Source organism: Prionailurus bengalensis, chromosome B2 (assembly GCF_016509475.1).
Source record: "Prionailurus bengalensis isolate Pbe53 chromosome B2, Fcat_Pben_1.1_paternal_pri, whole genome shotgun sequence".
NCBI lineage: Eukaryota > Metazoa > Chordata > Mammalia > Carnivora > Felidae > Prionailurus > Prionailurus bengalensis.
Window position 1 is genome coordinate 29,175,909 of NC_057349.1, and position 17,683 is coordinate 29,193,591.

The window sequence follows — 17,683 nt, forward strand, 5'->3', positions numbered from 1 at the left end:
ACCTGGACCTGATGCAGTAGTTCTTGAAAGAACCCTTTCTGTGTAGACAAGGTCCTGAAGCATAGTGTGCCTATGGCTGACACAGAATTAAAGCATGTTTACCCTTCACTGCACTTACCAGAGCTGGCCTAGCACCAAGCACTCAGACAAGAAAGCCCTTATTCCTTCGAGATGAAGTCACTGTTTCCTCTCACAGAGCACAGGACCAGAGTGGGAGTTTAGCAACAATCTTTGGGCTTTGCTTGTGTGAAGTGAGTGAAAGCCCAATCATCACTGAATGTGACCCAAGACTTGGAAAATAGCAAATTGGTGGGAATGGTTATAAGGGAGGCCAAGGATCTACATTATGGATGGGAATGAGATAATGCTGGGAACACATATCTACCTCATTTCTCCTTGCTGATATGCAATGCCAGTCCCTCCCCAACCGTCTGGGACTTCCTCCAGATATCCATACATAACCTGCTTTGCAACTTCATATGCCCTAGGCCTCTCATTGTGAACAGAGTTCTGATGGGAAGTTATAAGGGTTCCTGTTGCCAATCCATGACAGAGTCCCCAGGACTCAGCCAGAGCCCCCAGTTTGAAGTGGAGGATATTGCTCTGAGACACTCACTCTGAAGGGACTCCAGTGAGATCGTCATTTGAAAAAAAAAAAAAAAAGGAGCAAAAGAATGGAAATAGAGGGCCAAAGTGCTTCATTACAAAGGAGAGCAGGATGAAGCTAAGAAGGACAGCCTAGTCCAATCTCCTGAGAATTTAACTGCTTTCCATAGTAAGAAACACCTGTGGGCAGGGGCAAAGGGAAATATCCATTGCCTACACCTGGGTGCTCAGTTAGCATAAGACCTGCTCTCATCTGTAAGAGTGCTCAGTTAGCATAAGACCTGCTCTCATCTGTAAGAAAGAGAAGGAAGACTCCTGACCTGGGCTTCTTTGTATGCCCTACCCCTCAGGGCATAGAAAGGGCAGTGATTCAGTGATAGCCGGTTAGTGGTCCCTTTGGTGCTTTAGGTAATGTAACCAACTCATGGTGCAGTATTCCTTGTAAGGGCTTTTTTGGGCTGAATTGTCCTGCAGAATACTGTGCATGCCTAATCCATCTGCCTTAGAAGATGAAAACATTTCAATCAGTCAGGGGAGGGAGGCAAGCTGGCTACCCATTACAGAGATTACCAGGGAAGTCAAACAATAGGCGCTCATGGACAGGAGGGTCATTCTTTGGGTTGAAGTAACCAATTGCTCTCACATATAGCACAGGACCAGTATGGTAGTTCATTACAAATGCTGGATGTTGGCTGCGTGGCTGATAGACCATTTCCTCCTGGTTGTGACCCATGACCTAGTTATGAAAACAGAAAATGATTGGCAAGGGCTAGAAGGAAGGCCAAAGTTCTATATTACAGAGGAAATTAGGATGAATCTGGGAATGAAATGTCTAACATAGTTTCTCCTTCAACCAGAAGTAAGGCCAGCTCCCTCCCAAACCCTGGTATTGTTAACACACAGACACTCTGCTGGGCACCTTCAAGGGCCCTATGCTTCCCATTGGCAACATACTTCTGAAAGGCAAATAATGAGGGGTCCTTTATCCCAACCTATGTCAGAGACATAAGAACTTGACCAGATTCCCGACTTAAAGGAAAGGATATTCCTCTGAAACACTGGCTCTGAATGTCACCCAGGGTGAAACTACTTTGCAAAAAGAAAACAGGTGTTCATTGAACTAGAAATGGGGAAAGCCAAAGTGCTTCATTATAGATGAGAATGGGACAAAGATTAGAATGAAGTTTCTAGGATGACAATTTCCTGGTAAGGTCCTATCTAAGGAGTGAGAAAACCCTGTGGCCGGAGACAAACAAAACCTCTAAAGGAAACCTCCTGAAATCCAAGTCTGCAAGAGGTCTGCATATTTCCTTCTAAAAGAGGGGAAACTTCTGGCCTGGGCTCTTTTTCCTGCCCTTCCCCTCAGGGGATAGAGGCAGCAGGGATTTAGGGGTAGTGGGTCCATGCTCCAGGCTGCTGCTCAAGTGTTTGGAACTTGGTTCCTGTGGCCCATTAGGTCTTGAATGGCCACTTTCTGCCCAGTCTAGGTCCTGGAACATACCTTGCATGTGTGGATTATGTGCTCTTCAGACCGTTAGGCCAAGCAATAAGTGCTCTCTGACAGCAGGGCAATCTTTTCTGTGGGCTGTCAGAAACTAACTACTCTTGGTTAGCACAGAAGCCAAGTGAGAACACACCACTTGGGAGCTCACTGTGTGATTGACAGCCTCACTGCCCCACCCAGCCTGCAAACCAAGTCCTAGTTGGCAAATGGCAATGGGATGGGAATGGCTCTATGGAAAGCCCACATTTCATTTTATTTTGTTTTATTTTTTTAAATTTTTTAAATGTTTATTTTTGAGAGAAAGAGTGAGACAAATTGTGAGCGGGGGAGGCCAGAGAGAGGGAGACACAGAATTGGAAACAGGCTCCAGGCTCTGAGCTGTCAGCACAGAGCCCAACGTGAGGCTCAAACCCACAGACCGCAAGATCGTGACCTGAGCTGAAGTCGGATGCCAAAAACCGAGGCACCCAGATGCTCCTAGACATTTTATTTATTTTCTTTTATTTTTTTAATTTTATTTTTTATTAAAAAAATTTTTTTAACGTTTATTTATTTTTGAGGCAGAGAGAGACAGAGCATGAACAGGGGAGGGGCAGAGAGAGAAGGAGACACAGAATCCGAAGCAGGCTCCAGGCTCGGAGCTGTCAGCACAGAGCCCGACACGGGGCTCTAACTCATGGACCACAAGATCATGACCTGAGCTGAAGTTGGACGTTTAACCGACTGAGCCACTGAGGCGCCATTATTTTTTAAAATTCACATCCAAAATAGTGAAACAATGATTTCAGGAGTAGACTCTTTAATGCCCTTTACCCATTTAGCCCATCCCCCCTCCCACGACCCCTCCAGCAACCTTCAGTGTTTTCCCCATATTTATGAGTGTTTTGTCCCCCTCCCTGTTTTTATATTATTTTTGTTTCCCTTCCCTTACGTTCATCTGTTTTGTCTCTTAAAGTACTCATATGAGTGAAGTCATCTGATTTTTGTCTTTCTCTGACTAATTTCACTTAGCATAAAGCCTCCAGTTCCATCCGTGTAGTTGCAAATGGCAAGATTTCATTCTTTTTGATTGCTGAGTCATACTCCATTGTATATATATACCACGTCTTTATCCATTCATCCATCGATGGACATTTGGGCTCTTTCCATACTTTGGCTACTGTTGATAGTGCTGCTATAAACATGGGGGTGCATGTTTCCCTTCGAAACAGCACACCTGTATCCCATGGAAAAATGCCTATCACTGAAATTGCTGGGTTATAGGGTAGTTCTATTTTTAGTTTTTTGAGGAACCTCCATACTGTTTTCCAGAGTGGCCACACTAGCTTGCATTCCCACCAACAATGCAAAAGAGATCCTCTTTCCCTACATCCTCGCCAACATCTGTTGTCTGAGTTGTTAATCTTAGCCATTCTGACAGGTGTAAGGTGGTATTGCGTTATGGTTTTGATTTGCATTTCCCTGATGATGAATGATGTTGAGCATTTTTTCATGTGTCGGTTGGCCATCTGGAAGTCTTTTTTGGAGAAGTGTCTATTCATGTCTTTCACCCATTTCTTCACTGGATTGTTTTTTGGGTGTTGAGTTTGACATGTTCTTTATAGATTTTGGATATTAACCCTTTATCTGATATATCATCTGCAAATATCTTCTCCCATTATGTCAGTTGCCTTTTAGTTTTGCTGATTGTTTCCTTTGCTGTGCAGAAGCTTTTTATTTTGATGAGGTCCCAGTAGTTCATTTTTGATTTTGTTTCCCTTCCCTCTGGAGATGTGTTTTGAGTAAGAAGTTGCTGTGGTCAAGATCAGAGAGGTTTTTGCCTGCTTTCTCCTCAAGGATTTTGATGGCTTCCTGTCTTACATTGAGGTCTTTCATCCATTTTGAGTTTATTTTTGTGTGTGGTGTAAGAAAATGGTCCAGAATCATTCTTCTGCATGTCGCTGTCCAGTTTTCCCAGCACCACTTGCTGAAGAGACTGTCTTTATTCCATTGGATATTCTTTCCTGCTTTGTCAAAGATTAGTTGGCCATATATTTGTGGGTCCATTTCTGGGTTCTCTATTCTGTCCCATTGATCTAGGTTCTTGTGCTAGTACCATATTGTCTTGATGATTACAGCTTTGTAGTATAGCTTGAAGTCTGGGATTGTGATGCTTCCTGCTTTGGTTTTCTTTTTCAAGATTGCTTTGGCTATTCGGGGTCTTTTCTGGTTCCATACAAATTTTAGGATTATTTGTTCTAGCTCTGTGAAGAATGCTGGTGTTACTTTGATAGGGATTGCATTGAATATGTAGATTGCTTTGAGTAGTATCGACATTTAACAATATTTGTTCTTCCTATCCAGGAGCATGGAATCTTTTTCCATTTTTTGTGTCTTCTTCAATTTCTTTCATAAGATTTCTATAGTTTTCAGTGTATAGATTTTTTTTACCTCTTTGGTTAGATTTATTCCTAAGTATTTTGTGGTTTGTGGTGCAACTGTAAATGGGATAGATTCCTTGATTTCTCTTTCTGTTGCTTCATTGTTGGTGAATAGGAATGCAACCGATTTATGCTTTGATTTTATATCCTGCAACTTTGTTGAATTCATGAATCAGTTCTAGCAGTTTTTTGGTGGAATCTTTTGGGTTTTCCATATAGAGTATCGTGTCATCTGCAAAGAGTGAAAGTTTGAACTCCTTCTGGCCTATTTGCATGCCTTTTATTTGTGTTGTCTGCAGAGGCAAAGACTTCCAATACTATGTTGAATAACAGTGGTGAGAGTGGACATCCTTGTCTTGTTCCTGACCTTAGGGGGAAAGCTGTCAGTTTTTCCCCATTGAGGATGGAGCATTGGGTTGTTCATATATGGCTTTTATGATCTCGAGGTATGATCCTTCTATCCCTACTTTCTTGAGGGTTTTTATCAAGAAAGCATGCTATATTTTGTCAAATGTTTTCTCTGCATCTATTGAGAGGATCTTATGGTTCTTGTCCTTTATTGATGTGATGAATCACGTTAATTGCTTTGTGGATATGGAACTAGCCCTGCATTCCAGGTATAAATCCCACTTGGTGGTGGTGAATAATTTTTTAATGTATTGTTGGATCTGGTTGGATCTGTTGAGGATTTTTGTATCCATGTTCATCAGGGAAATTGGTCTATAGTTCTCCTTTTTAGTGGGGTCTCTGTCTGGTTTTGGAATCAAGGTAATGCTGGCTTCATAGAGTTTGGAAGTTTTCCTTCCATTTCTATTTTTTGGAACAGTTTCAACAGAATAGGTGTTAACTATTCCTTAAATGTTTGGTAGAATTTCCCTGGAAAGGCATCAGGCCCTGGACTCTTGTTTTTTGGCAGATTTTTTACTAATTCAATTTCCTTACTAGTTATGGGTCCTTTCAAATTTTCTTCCAGATTACCCATGTTATTGGCATATAATTGCTCATAATAGTCTCTTATTATTGTTTTTATTTTATTGTATTGGTTGTGATCTCTCCTCTTTCATTCTTGATTTTATTTATTTGGGTCCTTTCCTTTTTCTTCTTGATCAAACTGGCTAGTGGTTTATCAATTTTGTTAATTCTTTCAAAGAACCAGCATCTGGTTTCATTGATCTGTTCTACTGTATTTTTTTTAGTTTTGATAGCATTAATTTCTGCTCTAGTCTTTATTATTTCCTGTCTTCTGCTGGTTTTGGGTTGTATTTGCTGTTCTTTTTCCCACTCCTTAAGGCGTAAGGTTAGGTTGTGTATCTGAGATCTTTCTTCCTTCTTTAGGAAGGCCTGGATTGCTATATACTTTCCTCTTATGACCGCATTTGCTGCATCCCAGAGGTTTGGGGTTGCGGTGTTATTTTCATTGACTTCCATATACTTTTTAATTTCCTCTTTAACTGCTTGGTTAGCCCATTCATTCTTTAGTAGGATGTTCTTCAGTCTCCAAGTATTTGTTACCTTTCCAAATTTTTTCTTGTGGTTGATTTCAAGTTTCATAGTGTTGTGGTCTGAAAATATGCACAGTATGATCTCGATCTTTTTGTACTTAAGGCTGATTTGTGTCCCAGTATATGGTCTCTTCTGGAGAACGTTCCATGTGCACTGGAGAATAATGTATATTCTGCTGCTTTAGGATGAAATGTTCTTAATATATCTGTTAAGCCCATCTGGTCCAGTGTATCATTCAAAACCATTGTTTCCTTATTGATTTTTTGATTAGGTGATCTGTCCATTGCTGTGAGTGGGGTGTTGAAATCTCCTACTATTATTCTATTACTATCAATGTGTTTCTTTACTTTTGTGATTAATTGATTTATATATGTGGGTGCTTCCACATTTGGCACATAAATGTTTACAATTGTTAGCTCTTCTTGGTGGATAGACCCCTTGATGATGACATAATGCCCTTCTGCTTCTCTTGATACAGCCTTTGTTTTAAAGTCTAAATTGTCTGATATAAATATGGCTACTCCAACTTTCTTTTGTTGACCATTAGCATGATAGATGGTTCTCTATCCCCTTATTTTCAATCTGAAGGTGTCTTTAGATCTAAAGTGGGTCTCTTGTAAACAACCTATAGATGGATCTTGTTTTTCTATCCATTCTGTTACCCTATGTCTTTTGATTGGAGCATTGAGTCCATTGACGTTTAGAGTGAGTACTGAAAGATATGAATTTATTGCCATTATGATACTTGTAGGGTTGGAGTTTCTGGTGGTGTTCTCTGGTCCTTTCTAATCTTTTGTTTCTTTTGGTATTTATTTATTTATATATATATATTTTTTCATCTTTTCTCCCCTCAGAAAGTTCCCATTAAAATTTCTTGCAGGGCTGGTTTAGTGGTCACTAACTCCTTTAATTTTTGTTTGGGAAACTTTTTATCTCTCCTTCTGTTTTGAATGACAGCCTTGTGGGATAAAAAAATTCTTGGCTGCATATTTTTCTGATTCAGCACATTGAATATATCCTGCCACTCCTTTCTGGCCTGCCAAGTTTCTGTGGATAGATCCGCTACAAACCTGATCTGTCTTCCCTTGTAGGCTCGGGACTTTTTTCCCTTGCTGCTTTCATGATTTTTCCTTGCCTGAGTATTTTGTGAATGTGAATATGATATGCCTTGTTGATGGTCGGTTTTTGTTGAATCTAATGGGGTTCCTCTGTGCTTCCTGGATTTTGATGTCTGTGTCTTTCCCCAGGTTAGGGAAGTTTTCTGCTATGATTTGCTCACATAACCTTTCTACCCCTATTTCTCTCTGTTCCTCTTCTGGGACCCCTATGATTCTGATGTTCCTTTTTAATGAGTCACTGATTTCTCTAATTCTTAAATCATGCTCTTTTGCCTTAGTTTCCCTCTTTTTTTCTGCTTCATTATTCTCTCTACGTTTGTCCTCTATATCGCTGATTCTCTGTTGTGCCTCGTCCATCCTTGCCACTGCTCCATCCATCCGTGATTGCAGCTCAGTTATAGCATTTTTAATTTCATTCTGGCTATTTTTTTACTTCTTTTATCTCTGCAGAAAAGGATTCTAATCTATTTTTGACTCCAGCTAGTATTCTTATCATGAGTCTAAATTCTGGTTCAGACATCTTGCTTGTATCTGTGTTGGTTAAATCCCTGGCTGTTGTTTCTTCATGCTCTTTGTTTTGGGGAGAATTCCTTTCATGGCTTCTTGCTTCTCAAGTTCAGCTCTCCACACCATGTACCTGCTGAATTCTGTGGCTCAGGTTGTGCAGATTGTTGTGTTAATCCTCCAATCAGTTTTCTAGGTGTGTAGGATGGTTTAGTGTTGTTCTGGCTGTATTTCATAGACATGAGACACACAAAAAGCTTCCATGCTTTTCCAGCCAACATTTCATTTTAGATGAGAATGGAAAGAGAGTAAGAGTGAAATGTCTCAGTCCATTTGTCCTTTCCCAGAAGTGAGGCCAGCTGTCTCCCAACACCTTTGGCCCTACCAACACACAAATATTCTGTGCTGGGTACTTTCACTGGCCTATATTTAATGTTGTCAATATGGATCTGGAAGGCAAGTTGCAGGGCTCCTGTGGCCCAACCTATTCTGTTCTCACAAGAACTCATCCAGAATCCCCAATTAAAATGAGAAGGAATTGCTCTGAACCATGAGCCCTGATTGGCCCATGGCAGATTCTAGTGTTAAAAAGAGTAAAAGGGGGCTTCCTGGTGGATTGAGTGTCTGACTCTTAGTTTGGGTTCAGGTCATGATCTTTCAATTCATGAGTTCGAGTCCAATGTTGGGCTTTGTGCTGATAGCTCAGAGCCTGGAGCCTGCTTCGGATTTTGTGTCTCCCTCTCTCTCATCCCTTCCCCTGCTCACACTCTGTCTCTCTTTCTCTCTCAAAATTAAATAAATATTTTTTAAAATAAATAAACAAAATAAAGAAGTGTTAACACCGATTCTTTTGTAGCTGTTCCAAAAAATAGAAATGGAAGGAAAACTTCCAAACTCATTCTACAAGGCCAGGGTTACCTTGATTCCAAAACCAAAAATGCCACTGAAAAGAACTACAGACCGATTTTCCTGATGAACATGGATACAAAAGCTCTCAACAAGATACTAGGAAACCATATCCAACAATACATTAAAAGAATTATTGGGGCGCCTGGGTGGCGCAGTCGGTTAAGCGTCCGACTTCAGCCAGGTCACAATCTCGCGGTCCGGGAGTTCGAGCCCCGCATCGGGCTCTGGGCTGATGGCTCAGAGCCTGGAGCCTGTTTCCGATTCTGTGTCTCCCTCTCTCTGCCCCTCCCTCGTTCATGCTCTGTCTCTCTCTGTCCCAAAAATAAATAAAAAACGTTGAAAAAAATTTAAAAAAAAAAGAATTATTTATCACAACCAAGTGGAATTTATAGCTGGGATGCAGGGCTGGTTCAATATCCACAAATCAATTAATGTGATACATCACATTAATAAAAGAAAGGATTAGAACCACATGATCCTCACAATAGATACAGAAAAAGCATTTGACAAAATAAAGCATCCTTTCTTGATAAAAACCCTCAAGAAAGTAGGGATAGAACGATCATACTTCAAGATCATAAAAGCCATATATGAAAGACCCACCACTAATATCCTCAGTGTGGAAAAACTGAGAGCTATCCCCCTAAGGTCAGAAACATGAAAAGGATATCCACTCTCACCACTGTTATTCAACATAGTGTTGGAAGTCCTAGCTTCAGCAATCAGACAGCACAAAGGAATAAAAGGCATCCAAATCGGCAAGGAGAAAGTTAAACTTTCACTCTGCAAATGACATGATACCCTATATGGAAAACCCAAAAGACTCCACCAAAAAGTGCTAGAACTGATACATGAATTCAGCAACATCACAAGATATAAAATCAATGTAAAGAAATTGGTTGCATTTCTATACACCAATAGCGAAGCAGCAGAAAGAGAAATCAAGGAATCAATTCCATGTACAATTGTGCCACAAACTATAAAATACCTAGGAATACACCTAACCAAAGAAGTGAAAAATTTATACGCTGAAAACTATAGAAAGTTTGTAAAAGATATTGAAGAAGACACAAAGAAATGGAAAAACATTTCATGCTCCTGGATTGGAAAAACAAATATTGTTAAAATGTCAACACTATGCAAAGCAATCTACATATTCAATGCAGTCACTATCAAAATAAGTCACTATCAAAATAAGAATTCTTCACAGAGCTAGAACAAACAATCCTAAATTTGTATGGAACTACAAATGACCCCGAATAGCCAAAGTAAGGTTGAAAAAGAAAACCAAAGCTGGAGGCATCACAATCCCGATCTTTAACCTGTATCACAAAGTTGTAGTTATCAAGTCAGTATGGTTCTGGGCACAAAAACAGACATATTGATCAATGAAACAATAGCGAACCCAGAAGTGGACCCACAAACATACGGCCAACTAAATTTGACTAATCAGGAAAGAATATCCAATGCATAAAAGACAGTCTTCAGGAAATGTTGTTGGGAAAACTGGACAGCAAGGTGCAGAAAAATGAAACTGGGCCACTGTCTTACACTATACACAAAAATAAACTCAGAATGGATTATAGATCTAAATGTGAGACAGGAACCCATCAAAATCCTGGAGGAGAAAACAGGAAAAAACCTCTTTGACCTCGGCCACAGCAACTTCTTACTTGAAATGTCTCCAGAGGCATAGGAAATAAAAGCAAAAATGAACTATTGGGACCTCATCGAGAGAAAAAGCTTCTGCACGGTGAAGGAAACAATCAGCAAAACTAAAAGGCCACCAAAAGAATGGGAGAAGATATTTGCAAATGACATATCAGATAAAGAGTTAGTATCCAAAATCTATAAAGAACTTATCAAACTCAACACACACACACACACACACACACACACACACAAATAATCTAGTGAAGAAATGGGCAAAAGACCTGAGTAGATACTTCTCCAAAGAAGACATCCAGATGGTTCACAGACACATGAAAAAAACGCTCAATATCACTCATCAGGGAAATGCAAATCAAAACCCCAATGACACACACCTGTCAGAATGGCTAACATTAACAAATCAAGCAACAACAGATGTTGGCAAGGATGCAGAGAAAGAGGATCTCTTTTGCACTGCTGGTGGGAATGCAAACTGGTGCAGGCACTCTGGAAAACAGTATGGAGATTCCTCAAAGAATTAAAAATAGAACTACCCGCAGGGCACCTGGGTGGCTCAGTCGGTTGAGAGCCCGACTTTGGCTCAGGTCACGATCTCATGGTTCACGGGTTCAAGCCCCACATTGGGCTCTGTGCTGACAGCTCAGAGCCTGGAGCCTGCTTCCAGTTCTGTGTCTCCCTCTCTCTCTGCCGCTCCCCTGCTCATGCTCTGTCTCTCTCTCTATCTCAAAAATAAATAAACATAAAAAAAATAGAACTACCCTGTGACCCAACAATTTCACTATTTGGGATTTATCCAAAGGATACAAGTGTGCTGATTCAAAGGGGCACATGCACCCCAATTTTTATAGCAACACTATCAACAATAGCCAAAGTATGGAAAGAGCCCAAATTTCCATCGACTGATGAATGGATAAAGAAGATGTGGCATATATATACAATCGAATATTATTCAGCCATCAAAAAGAATGAAATCTTGCCATTTGCAATAACGTTGATAGAACTAGAATGTATTATGCTAAGTGAAATAAGCCAGTCAGAGAAAGACAAATGTGTGATTTCACTCATATGTGGAATTTAAGATACAAAACAGATGAACATAAGGGAAGGAAACAAAAATAAGATAATAACAGATAGGGAGGAAAGCCTAAAATTATCAAGAGAACCTTAAAACATTATCATAAGAAACTCTTAAATACAGAGTTTTAAGAGTTCAGAGAACAAACTGAGGGCTTGTTCTGGCAGAATGTTGGGTGGAGGGATGAGCTAAATGGGCAAGGGACATTAAGGAGGACCTTGTTGAGATGAGCACTGGGTGTTATATGTAAGTGATGAATCATTAAATTCTATACCTGAAATCATTATTACACTATATGTTAACTAACTTGGATTTAAATTAAATAAATAAATACATAAATACATAAATGTATGTATGTTTATCAAACTCAACACCCAAAAACAAATAATCAAGTTAAGAAATGGGCAGAAAACATGAACAGACATTTACCAAAGAAGATGAAAAGATTCTCATCATCACTAATCATCAGTGAAATACAAATCAAAACTACAGGTATGGAAATTCAGGAGTGCATTTATTATGAGCACCACATGTTGTATGGAAGTACTGAATCATTATATTGTACACCTGAAACTAATATTACACTGTACGTTAATTAACTTGAATTTAAATTTAAAAATTTTAGAAAGAAAAGAATTGAACTGCTTAACACACTAGTCACATTTCAAGAACTCAATAGCCACATATAGCTTGTGGCAACCATATTGGACAGCACAGATTAAAAAATTCCTTCATTATATAACGTTTTATTCTATAGTACTCTTCTTCAAGATTTGTGTGCCTCAAGTCGGGTACATAAGACCCACGTGAAATGAAAAGTCCACTGTTTTTACTCTTATTGACTACATCAGATTTCTTTCTGGGATATGAATACATATTAATGTCATGTAAAACAAAACCAAAGTTAGGTTATGTATGAGTTTGACACCTTCAGGCACAAATTGTTCCCAGTCACAAAGGAGAACCACCAGTCCCTCTATATCCCTTCCCAGACTGGGAACACTGATATCATATTTCCGGGGGTGGGGGGTGAGTTCTCCTTTAGATAAGCCCAGGGGCTAAAGCTTTAAGCTCAGTTTTGGTATGCATGGAGTCTAGCTCAAGTAAATGGATTCTGTTAAGTGAAGAGGAGGCAAAGACAGGGACCAGCTGGGAGACTCTCCTTAGATGGTTCAGAACAGCAGTTCTCAAAAGTGTGGTCCATGGAACCTTTGAAGTCAGTGACACCCTTTCACGGCATCCATTATGTTAAAACTATTCTCATAACATTACTTATATTATTTGCTTTTTCACTATGTTGACATTTTCACTGAGGCAAAATTTAGCAAGAAAGGAAGTTATAAGTCCAAATTGCAATAGTGCTTATTCTTTGCCCCCACTTCCTTATATTTGGAAAATAATTTTTTAAACTACACTCACTTTGAAGCATTATAGCTAGGGCACCTGGCTTAGTCATTTGAGCATCTGACTCTTGATTTCAGCTCAGGTCATAAACCCAGGTGGTGGTATTGAGCTCGGTGACAGGCTCCACGCTGGGCATGGAGACTGCTTAAGATTCTCTCTCTCTCTCTCTCTCTCTCTCTCTCTCTCTCTCTCTTTCTCTCTCTCACCCCTTCCTCTGTCCCTCACTCCAACTTGCACTCTCTCTCTAAAATAAATAAGCATTCTAGCTGAAGCATTAAAAATTATCTTTACTAAATTATCTTCAAATCCACATTTTAAAAATATATGAAAACATGGGATATACCCATAAATCATTTCTGTTACATTCCTAAATACTGTTTCTCAAGGAATGTCATGTGTATGAACCAAAATAGCCTCTTTTTGTATGGAATGCCATTTTTACTTGAAGTAATGAATGCCACAGGAACTTGGATTATTTAGACTTGTGTAGGTGGAAGTTTCTTAAAAATGAACATAAGCCTGTCCCTTCAAGAAAATTGACAGATGACAACTGACAGTTACTTGTTGCCTTGATAAAATGTCAGCTCTCTAAACAAAACCAGAATTTTGGAAAACTGTGTACCACCAATAAGGTGAACAGTTTCCCAGTACTGACAAACTTTTCTGTTGGGACCTATGGCAATATTAAGACCAATGTGTTTTTTTTATAATTTGACTCCAGTGTAATCAATACTGGAAAATCTATATAATTTAGTGAAACAAAGCCTTTCTTTAAAAATCATGAATTAGGAGAGCCTGGGTGGTTCAGTCAGTTAAGCCTCTGGCTCAGGTCATGATCTCGAGAGTTGGAACCCCACATTGGGCACATCTGCCATCAGCACAAAGACCACTTCGGGTCCTGTCTCCCTCTCTCTGCTCCTCTGCTTCTCTCTCTCTCTCTCTCTCTCTCTCAAAAACAAACATTTAAAAAATAAGTAAATAAAATAAAAACATTTACATTGAAATAATAAAATAAATAAAAATCATGAATTACTACAAGATCCAGACAATGTGCAAGATAAGCCTATAGATTTGAATGTAACAGAATAAGAAATATTCACTGATACTGTTTCAGATTCCACTCTGCAAATAACCTTTGAGAAAGTATGACTTGTGTACTTTTATTATCAAAGATGGATACCCACAGTTATCTGAAAAGGTATTAAAATACTACTCCTACATATTTGTGCAAGGCTGTATATTTCTTCGTATACTTCAACAAAAATAACAGATTAAATCCAGAAGCAAATACAAACATCCCGCAGTCTTCTAGTGTGATAGACAAAAAAAAAAAAAAAACAAAAACAAAAACAAAAAACTTGCAAAAATGCAAAAATACAAAGATCCAATCTTTTCACTACCCTGTTTATTTTGAGATGTAGCTTTTTTTCATAAAAATAATTATTTACTTAACATGCAATGGCTTATTAATATCATTCAAATGAGTTCATAAAAATTTTTTAAAACCTGTTTTATTCCTACTATGGTAAACACTGATAGATATAACCCACATACACAAAATTATACTTACTAATTTGTAAGACAATTTGTAAGACTGTATAAATATCCTGAAAATAAAATGTCTGAGAATCACTGCCTCAGCAAGGAGACAATGTGACCAGAGCACTCCCATACTGGGGAAAAGTTGTCAGGACAAAGTCCCAGTGTTGGGGAGTCCCTATCTCCCCTGGTTTCACTTCTCCCTGTCACAACCTGTGTCAGGTCCTTCTGCCGGGATACTCATGATTCGGCCCCAGTTCGCTCTCCCGTTGTATGTAGGGTTTCTAGGGAAGCCAATCAGCGACACCATGGTTCTGGGTTATAGTGTAATCACTGGAAGGGCGGCGACTTAGCTTTTCCGCAAAACATGAGATGTCAGTCTTGCGTCCCGGACCCCTCCTCCTGCTGCTGTCGGGGACCCTGCTCCTGGGGACCCAGGACGGATGAGTGCGGGGTCGGGAGAGAAAACGCCTCAGCGTGGGCGGAGGCAGGGGACCGCTAGACGGAAGGGCTGCTCCACCGCCTCGGACCCAGAGCTCTCACCTCCGCCTCACCCACCCCTTGATCCCGACTCTTCTCCAACCTGCCACCCCTCTTCCGTCCCACAAGCCCCCTAGTCCGTGCCCTCCCGGCCGCCTCCCCCTAGGACCCGGGCCCCACGCCGAGAGGAGGGTCGGGAGGGGTCTCACCCCTCCTCGCCCACAGGCTCCCACTCCCTGAGGTATTTCCACACCGCGGTGTCCCGGCCAGGCCGCGGGGAGCCCGGGTATACTTGGAAGTCGGCTACTTGGACGACACGCAGTTCGTGCGGTTCGACAGCGACACCCCGAGTTCGGTGATGGAGCCGCGGTTGCCGTGGGTGGACCAGGAGGGGCCGGAGTAGTGGGAGCAGCAGACGCAGAACTTCAGGACCCGCACACAAACTCTTCAAGTGAGGCTGAATGAATTGCGTGTCCACTACAGCCAGAGCAAGGCCGGTGAGCGACCTGGGCCCGGGTCCAGGTCACGACCCCCGTCCCTACGGACGCGCCAAGGTCGCCCTGAGTGTCTGGGTCCTAGTGCCACGCTGAGTCTGCGCCCCACCCCCGTCCTGCGAATAGGTAAGAGCCCCTGGGGACTGTACTCGGTTTGGTTTTCAGTTTAGGCTTTAATGATTGCAGGTCAGGGCAGGGCCAGTGTCTCACACCTTCCAAAGGATGATAGGCTGCGACGTGGGGCCTGATGGGCACTGCCTCCGCCGTTACCTTCGTGAGGCCCACGACCGCGCGGATTACATCACCCTGAACCAGGGCCTGCGCTCCTGGACCATGGCGGGACACCGCGCCGCACATCACCCGCTGCAAGTGGGAGGCAGCCGGTGAGGCGGAGCGCTACAGGTACTACCTGGAGGGCACGTGCATGGAGTGGTTCCTCAAGTATCTGGAGATGGGGAAGAAGACACTGCTGGAAGCAGATACAGGGACCACGAGGACTCCCTGATCTCCCATCCACTGCGGCTGGCTTTCCAGAGGAAGGGAAAATGGACTCACTGTCAGAACAGCGCCCCTCCCACTGGTGGGAAGAGGGAGATCCGCCTCAGTGTATTCATATTCCTACTAGGGAGTGACTCCCTTAGAGGGCGATGAGGAACCCAGTCTCCTGGGTTGCAGATTGAGATCATCCCTGAAATAACCCACCAGCAGTTCCTTTGACCTGGGCAGCCACCTTGTGAACCATGATTTTTCTCTCAAGGCCTTGTTCTCCATCTGAGAACATCTTTGGGAGTCTGACTCTGTGTTTTCTGAGTTACTGACCCTCCACTGCAGTCACAAGACCATTAGAGTGTTCCCCATTTTAGACCTGCACACTCCTACCCTGGGCGCTCTCCCTGATTCTACATAATTCCACATCCTGAAGTCTAGGCTGGTCTCTGGCTCCTGTGCCTTTCCCTTCCAAACCAATTATCCTTTCCATTGTCGGGATGGTCATATGAAAGCAACCCAAAGTGTGATTTTCTGATTCTTCTTCCTCATAACCCCCAAAAGACATATGACCCACCATCCCATGAGGTCTCCCTGAGGTGCTGGGCCCCGGGCTTCTATCCTGCGGAGATCACCCTGACCTGGCAGCGTGATGGGGAGGCCTACACCCAGGACACAGAGCTTGTGGAGACCAGACCTACAGAAGATGGGACCTTCAGAAGTGGGCAGTTGTGGTGGTACCTTCTAGAGAAGAGCAGAGGTACACATGCCATGTGCAGCACAAGGGGCTGCCCAAGCCCACCACCTTGAGATGGAATAAGGAGGGTTTGGGGCGGAGCCTCTTCTCACAGAAAGTAGCTCTTCTGTAGAACATCAGCGAGGTCATGACCCAAGCCTGAAGTCTGAGCCCTTCACCTTCCTTTCCCTTCCCATGAACCACCTCCTCAGCCCACCATCCCCATCATGGGCATCGTTGCTGGCCAGGTTCTCCTTGTGGTCACTGTAGCTGTGGCAGTTGGAGCTGTGATGTGGAGAAAGAAGCATTCAGGTAGAGAAAGGAGTTGGGAGGAATCTGAGTTTTCTTATCCCACTGGGAGGTTTCAAACCCCAGACTAAAGTTTGTCCTGCTTTGTTAATGAGATGTGTTTCCTCACTGTGTAGCCAATTACTCTTTAGACTTGTGCAAATGAAGACGTTTTTCACCTTTATATTCTGACGTTGGGGACCTGATCCCCAGCAGTTGAAGGTCAAGGGAAATTCCCTGATGTAGACAGACCTCCAGAAAGACAGTTGGTCCAGTGCTCCTATATATCCTTTTTTCATACTTACCAATACAGCTGTGACTCTTCAGTAAGAATTTTGGAAACTTTGATTTGGTACAGGACTAGGGTATTCCTCTGGATACCATGGTCCAGTCTTCTCCCTGGTCTCTGACATGTTTTCTTCCCACAGGTGGAAAAGGAGGGTGCTAGTCACAGGCAAAGAGTATGGAGGAAGTGATCCTTGAGACCTTGGGTAGTGTAGATGGGACCCCATGGGATAGCTAATCCACCTCATAGCTCCTCCTTTAATCTCCTATGGGTTCTGACCACATCGTGTTTGTTTTATGCCAAATAGTAACAGTGCCCAGAGTTCTGGTGTGTCTCTCAGAACTCCTAAAGGTGAGACCCCGGAGGGCCTGAAATGGGGAGGGGTTGGGGCAGAGAGGTCATGAGTGGGTTACGAGGATTCTTTGAGTGGGACATTATAAGCAAGTGATGGGCTGTTGAGATATAAACAATTACATGATTGACCTGAATTTGTTCATTATTTTCTTTCACAGTGTGAGCCAGCTGCCTTGTAGGAGACTGAGTGATGCAAGATTTTCTCACACTTCCACCTTTTTGACATCAAGAGCCCTGGACATTTCTATCTGCTAAAAATGTCTGAATGTGTCTGTGTTCCTATTAGCATAATGTGAAGAGGTGGGA

At 42.0% G+C, this 17,683-nt stretch overlaps 1 protein-coding gene across 1 annotated transcript in view; it reads left to right on the top strand.

The window, feature by feature from the left end:
• Positions 1 to 15,748, top strand: part of LOC122490428 (class I histocompatibility antigen, Gogo-B*0102 alpha chain) — a 107,568-nt gene extending 91,820 nt beyond the window's left edge. The window contains 3 exon segments of the mRNA XM_043593140.1: positions 14,900 to 15,088; positions 15,414 to 15,566; positions 15,568 to 15,748. Of these exon segments, the coding sequence (XP_043449075.1) occupies positions 14,900 to 15,088; positions 15,414 to 15,566; positions 15,568 to 15,732 (507 nt within the window). The 3' untranslated portion in view covers positions 15,733 to 15,748.
• Positions 15,749 to 17,683: the final 1,935 nt, after the last annotated feature.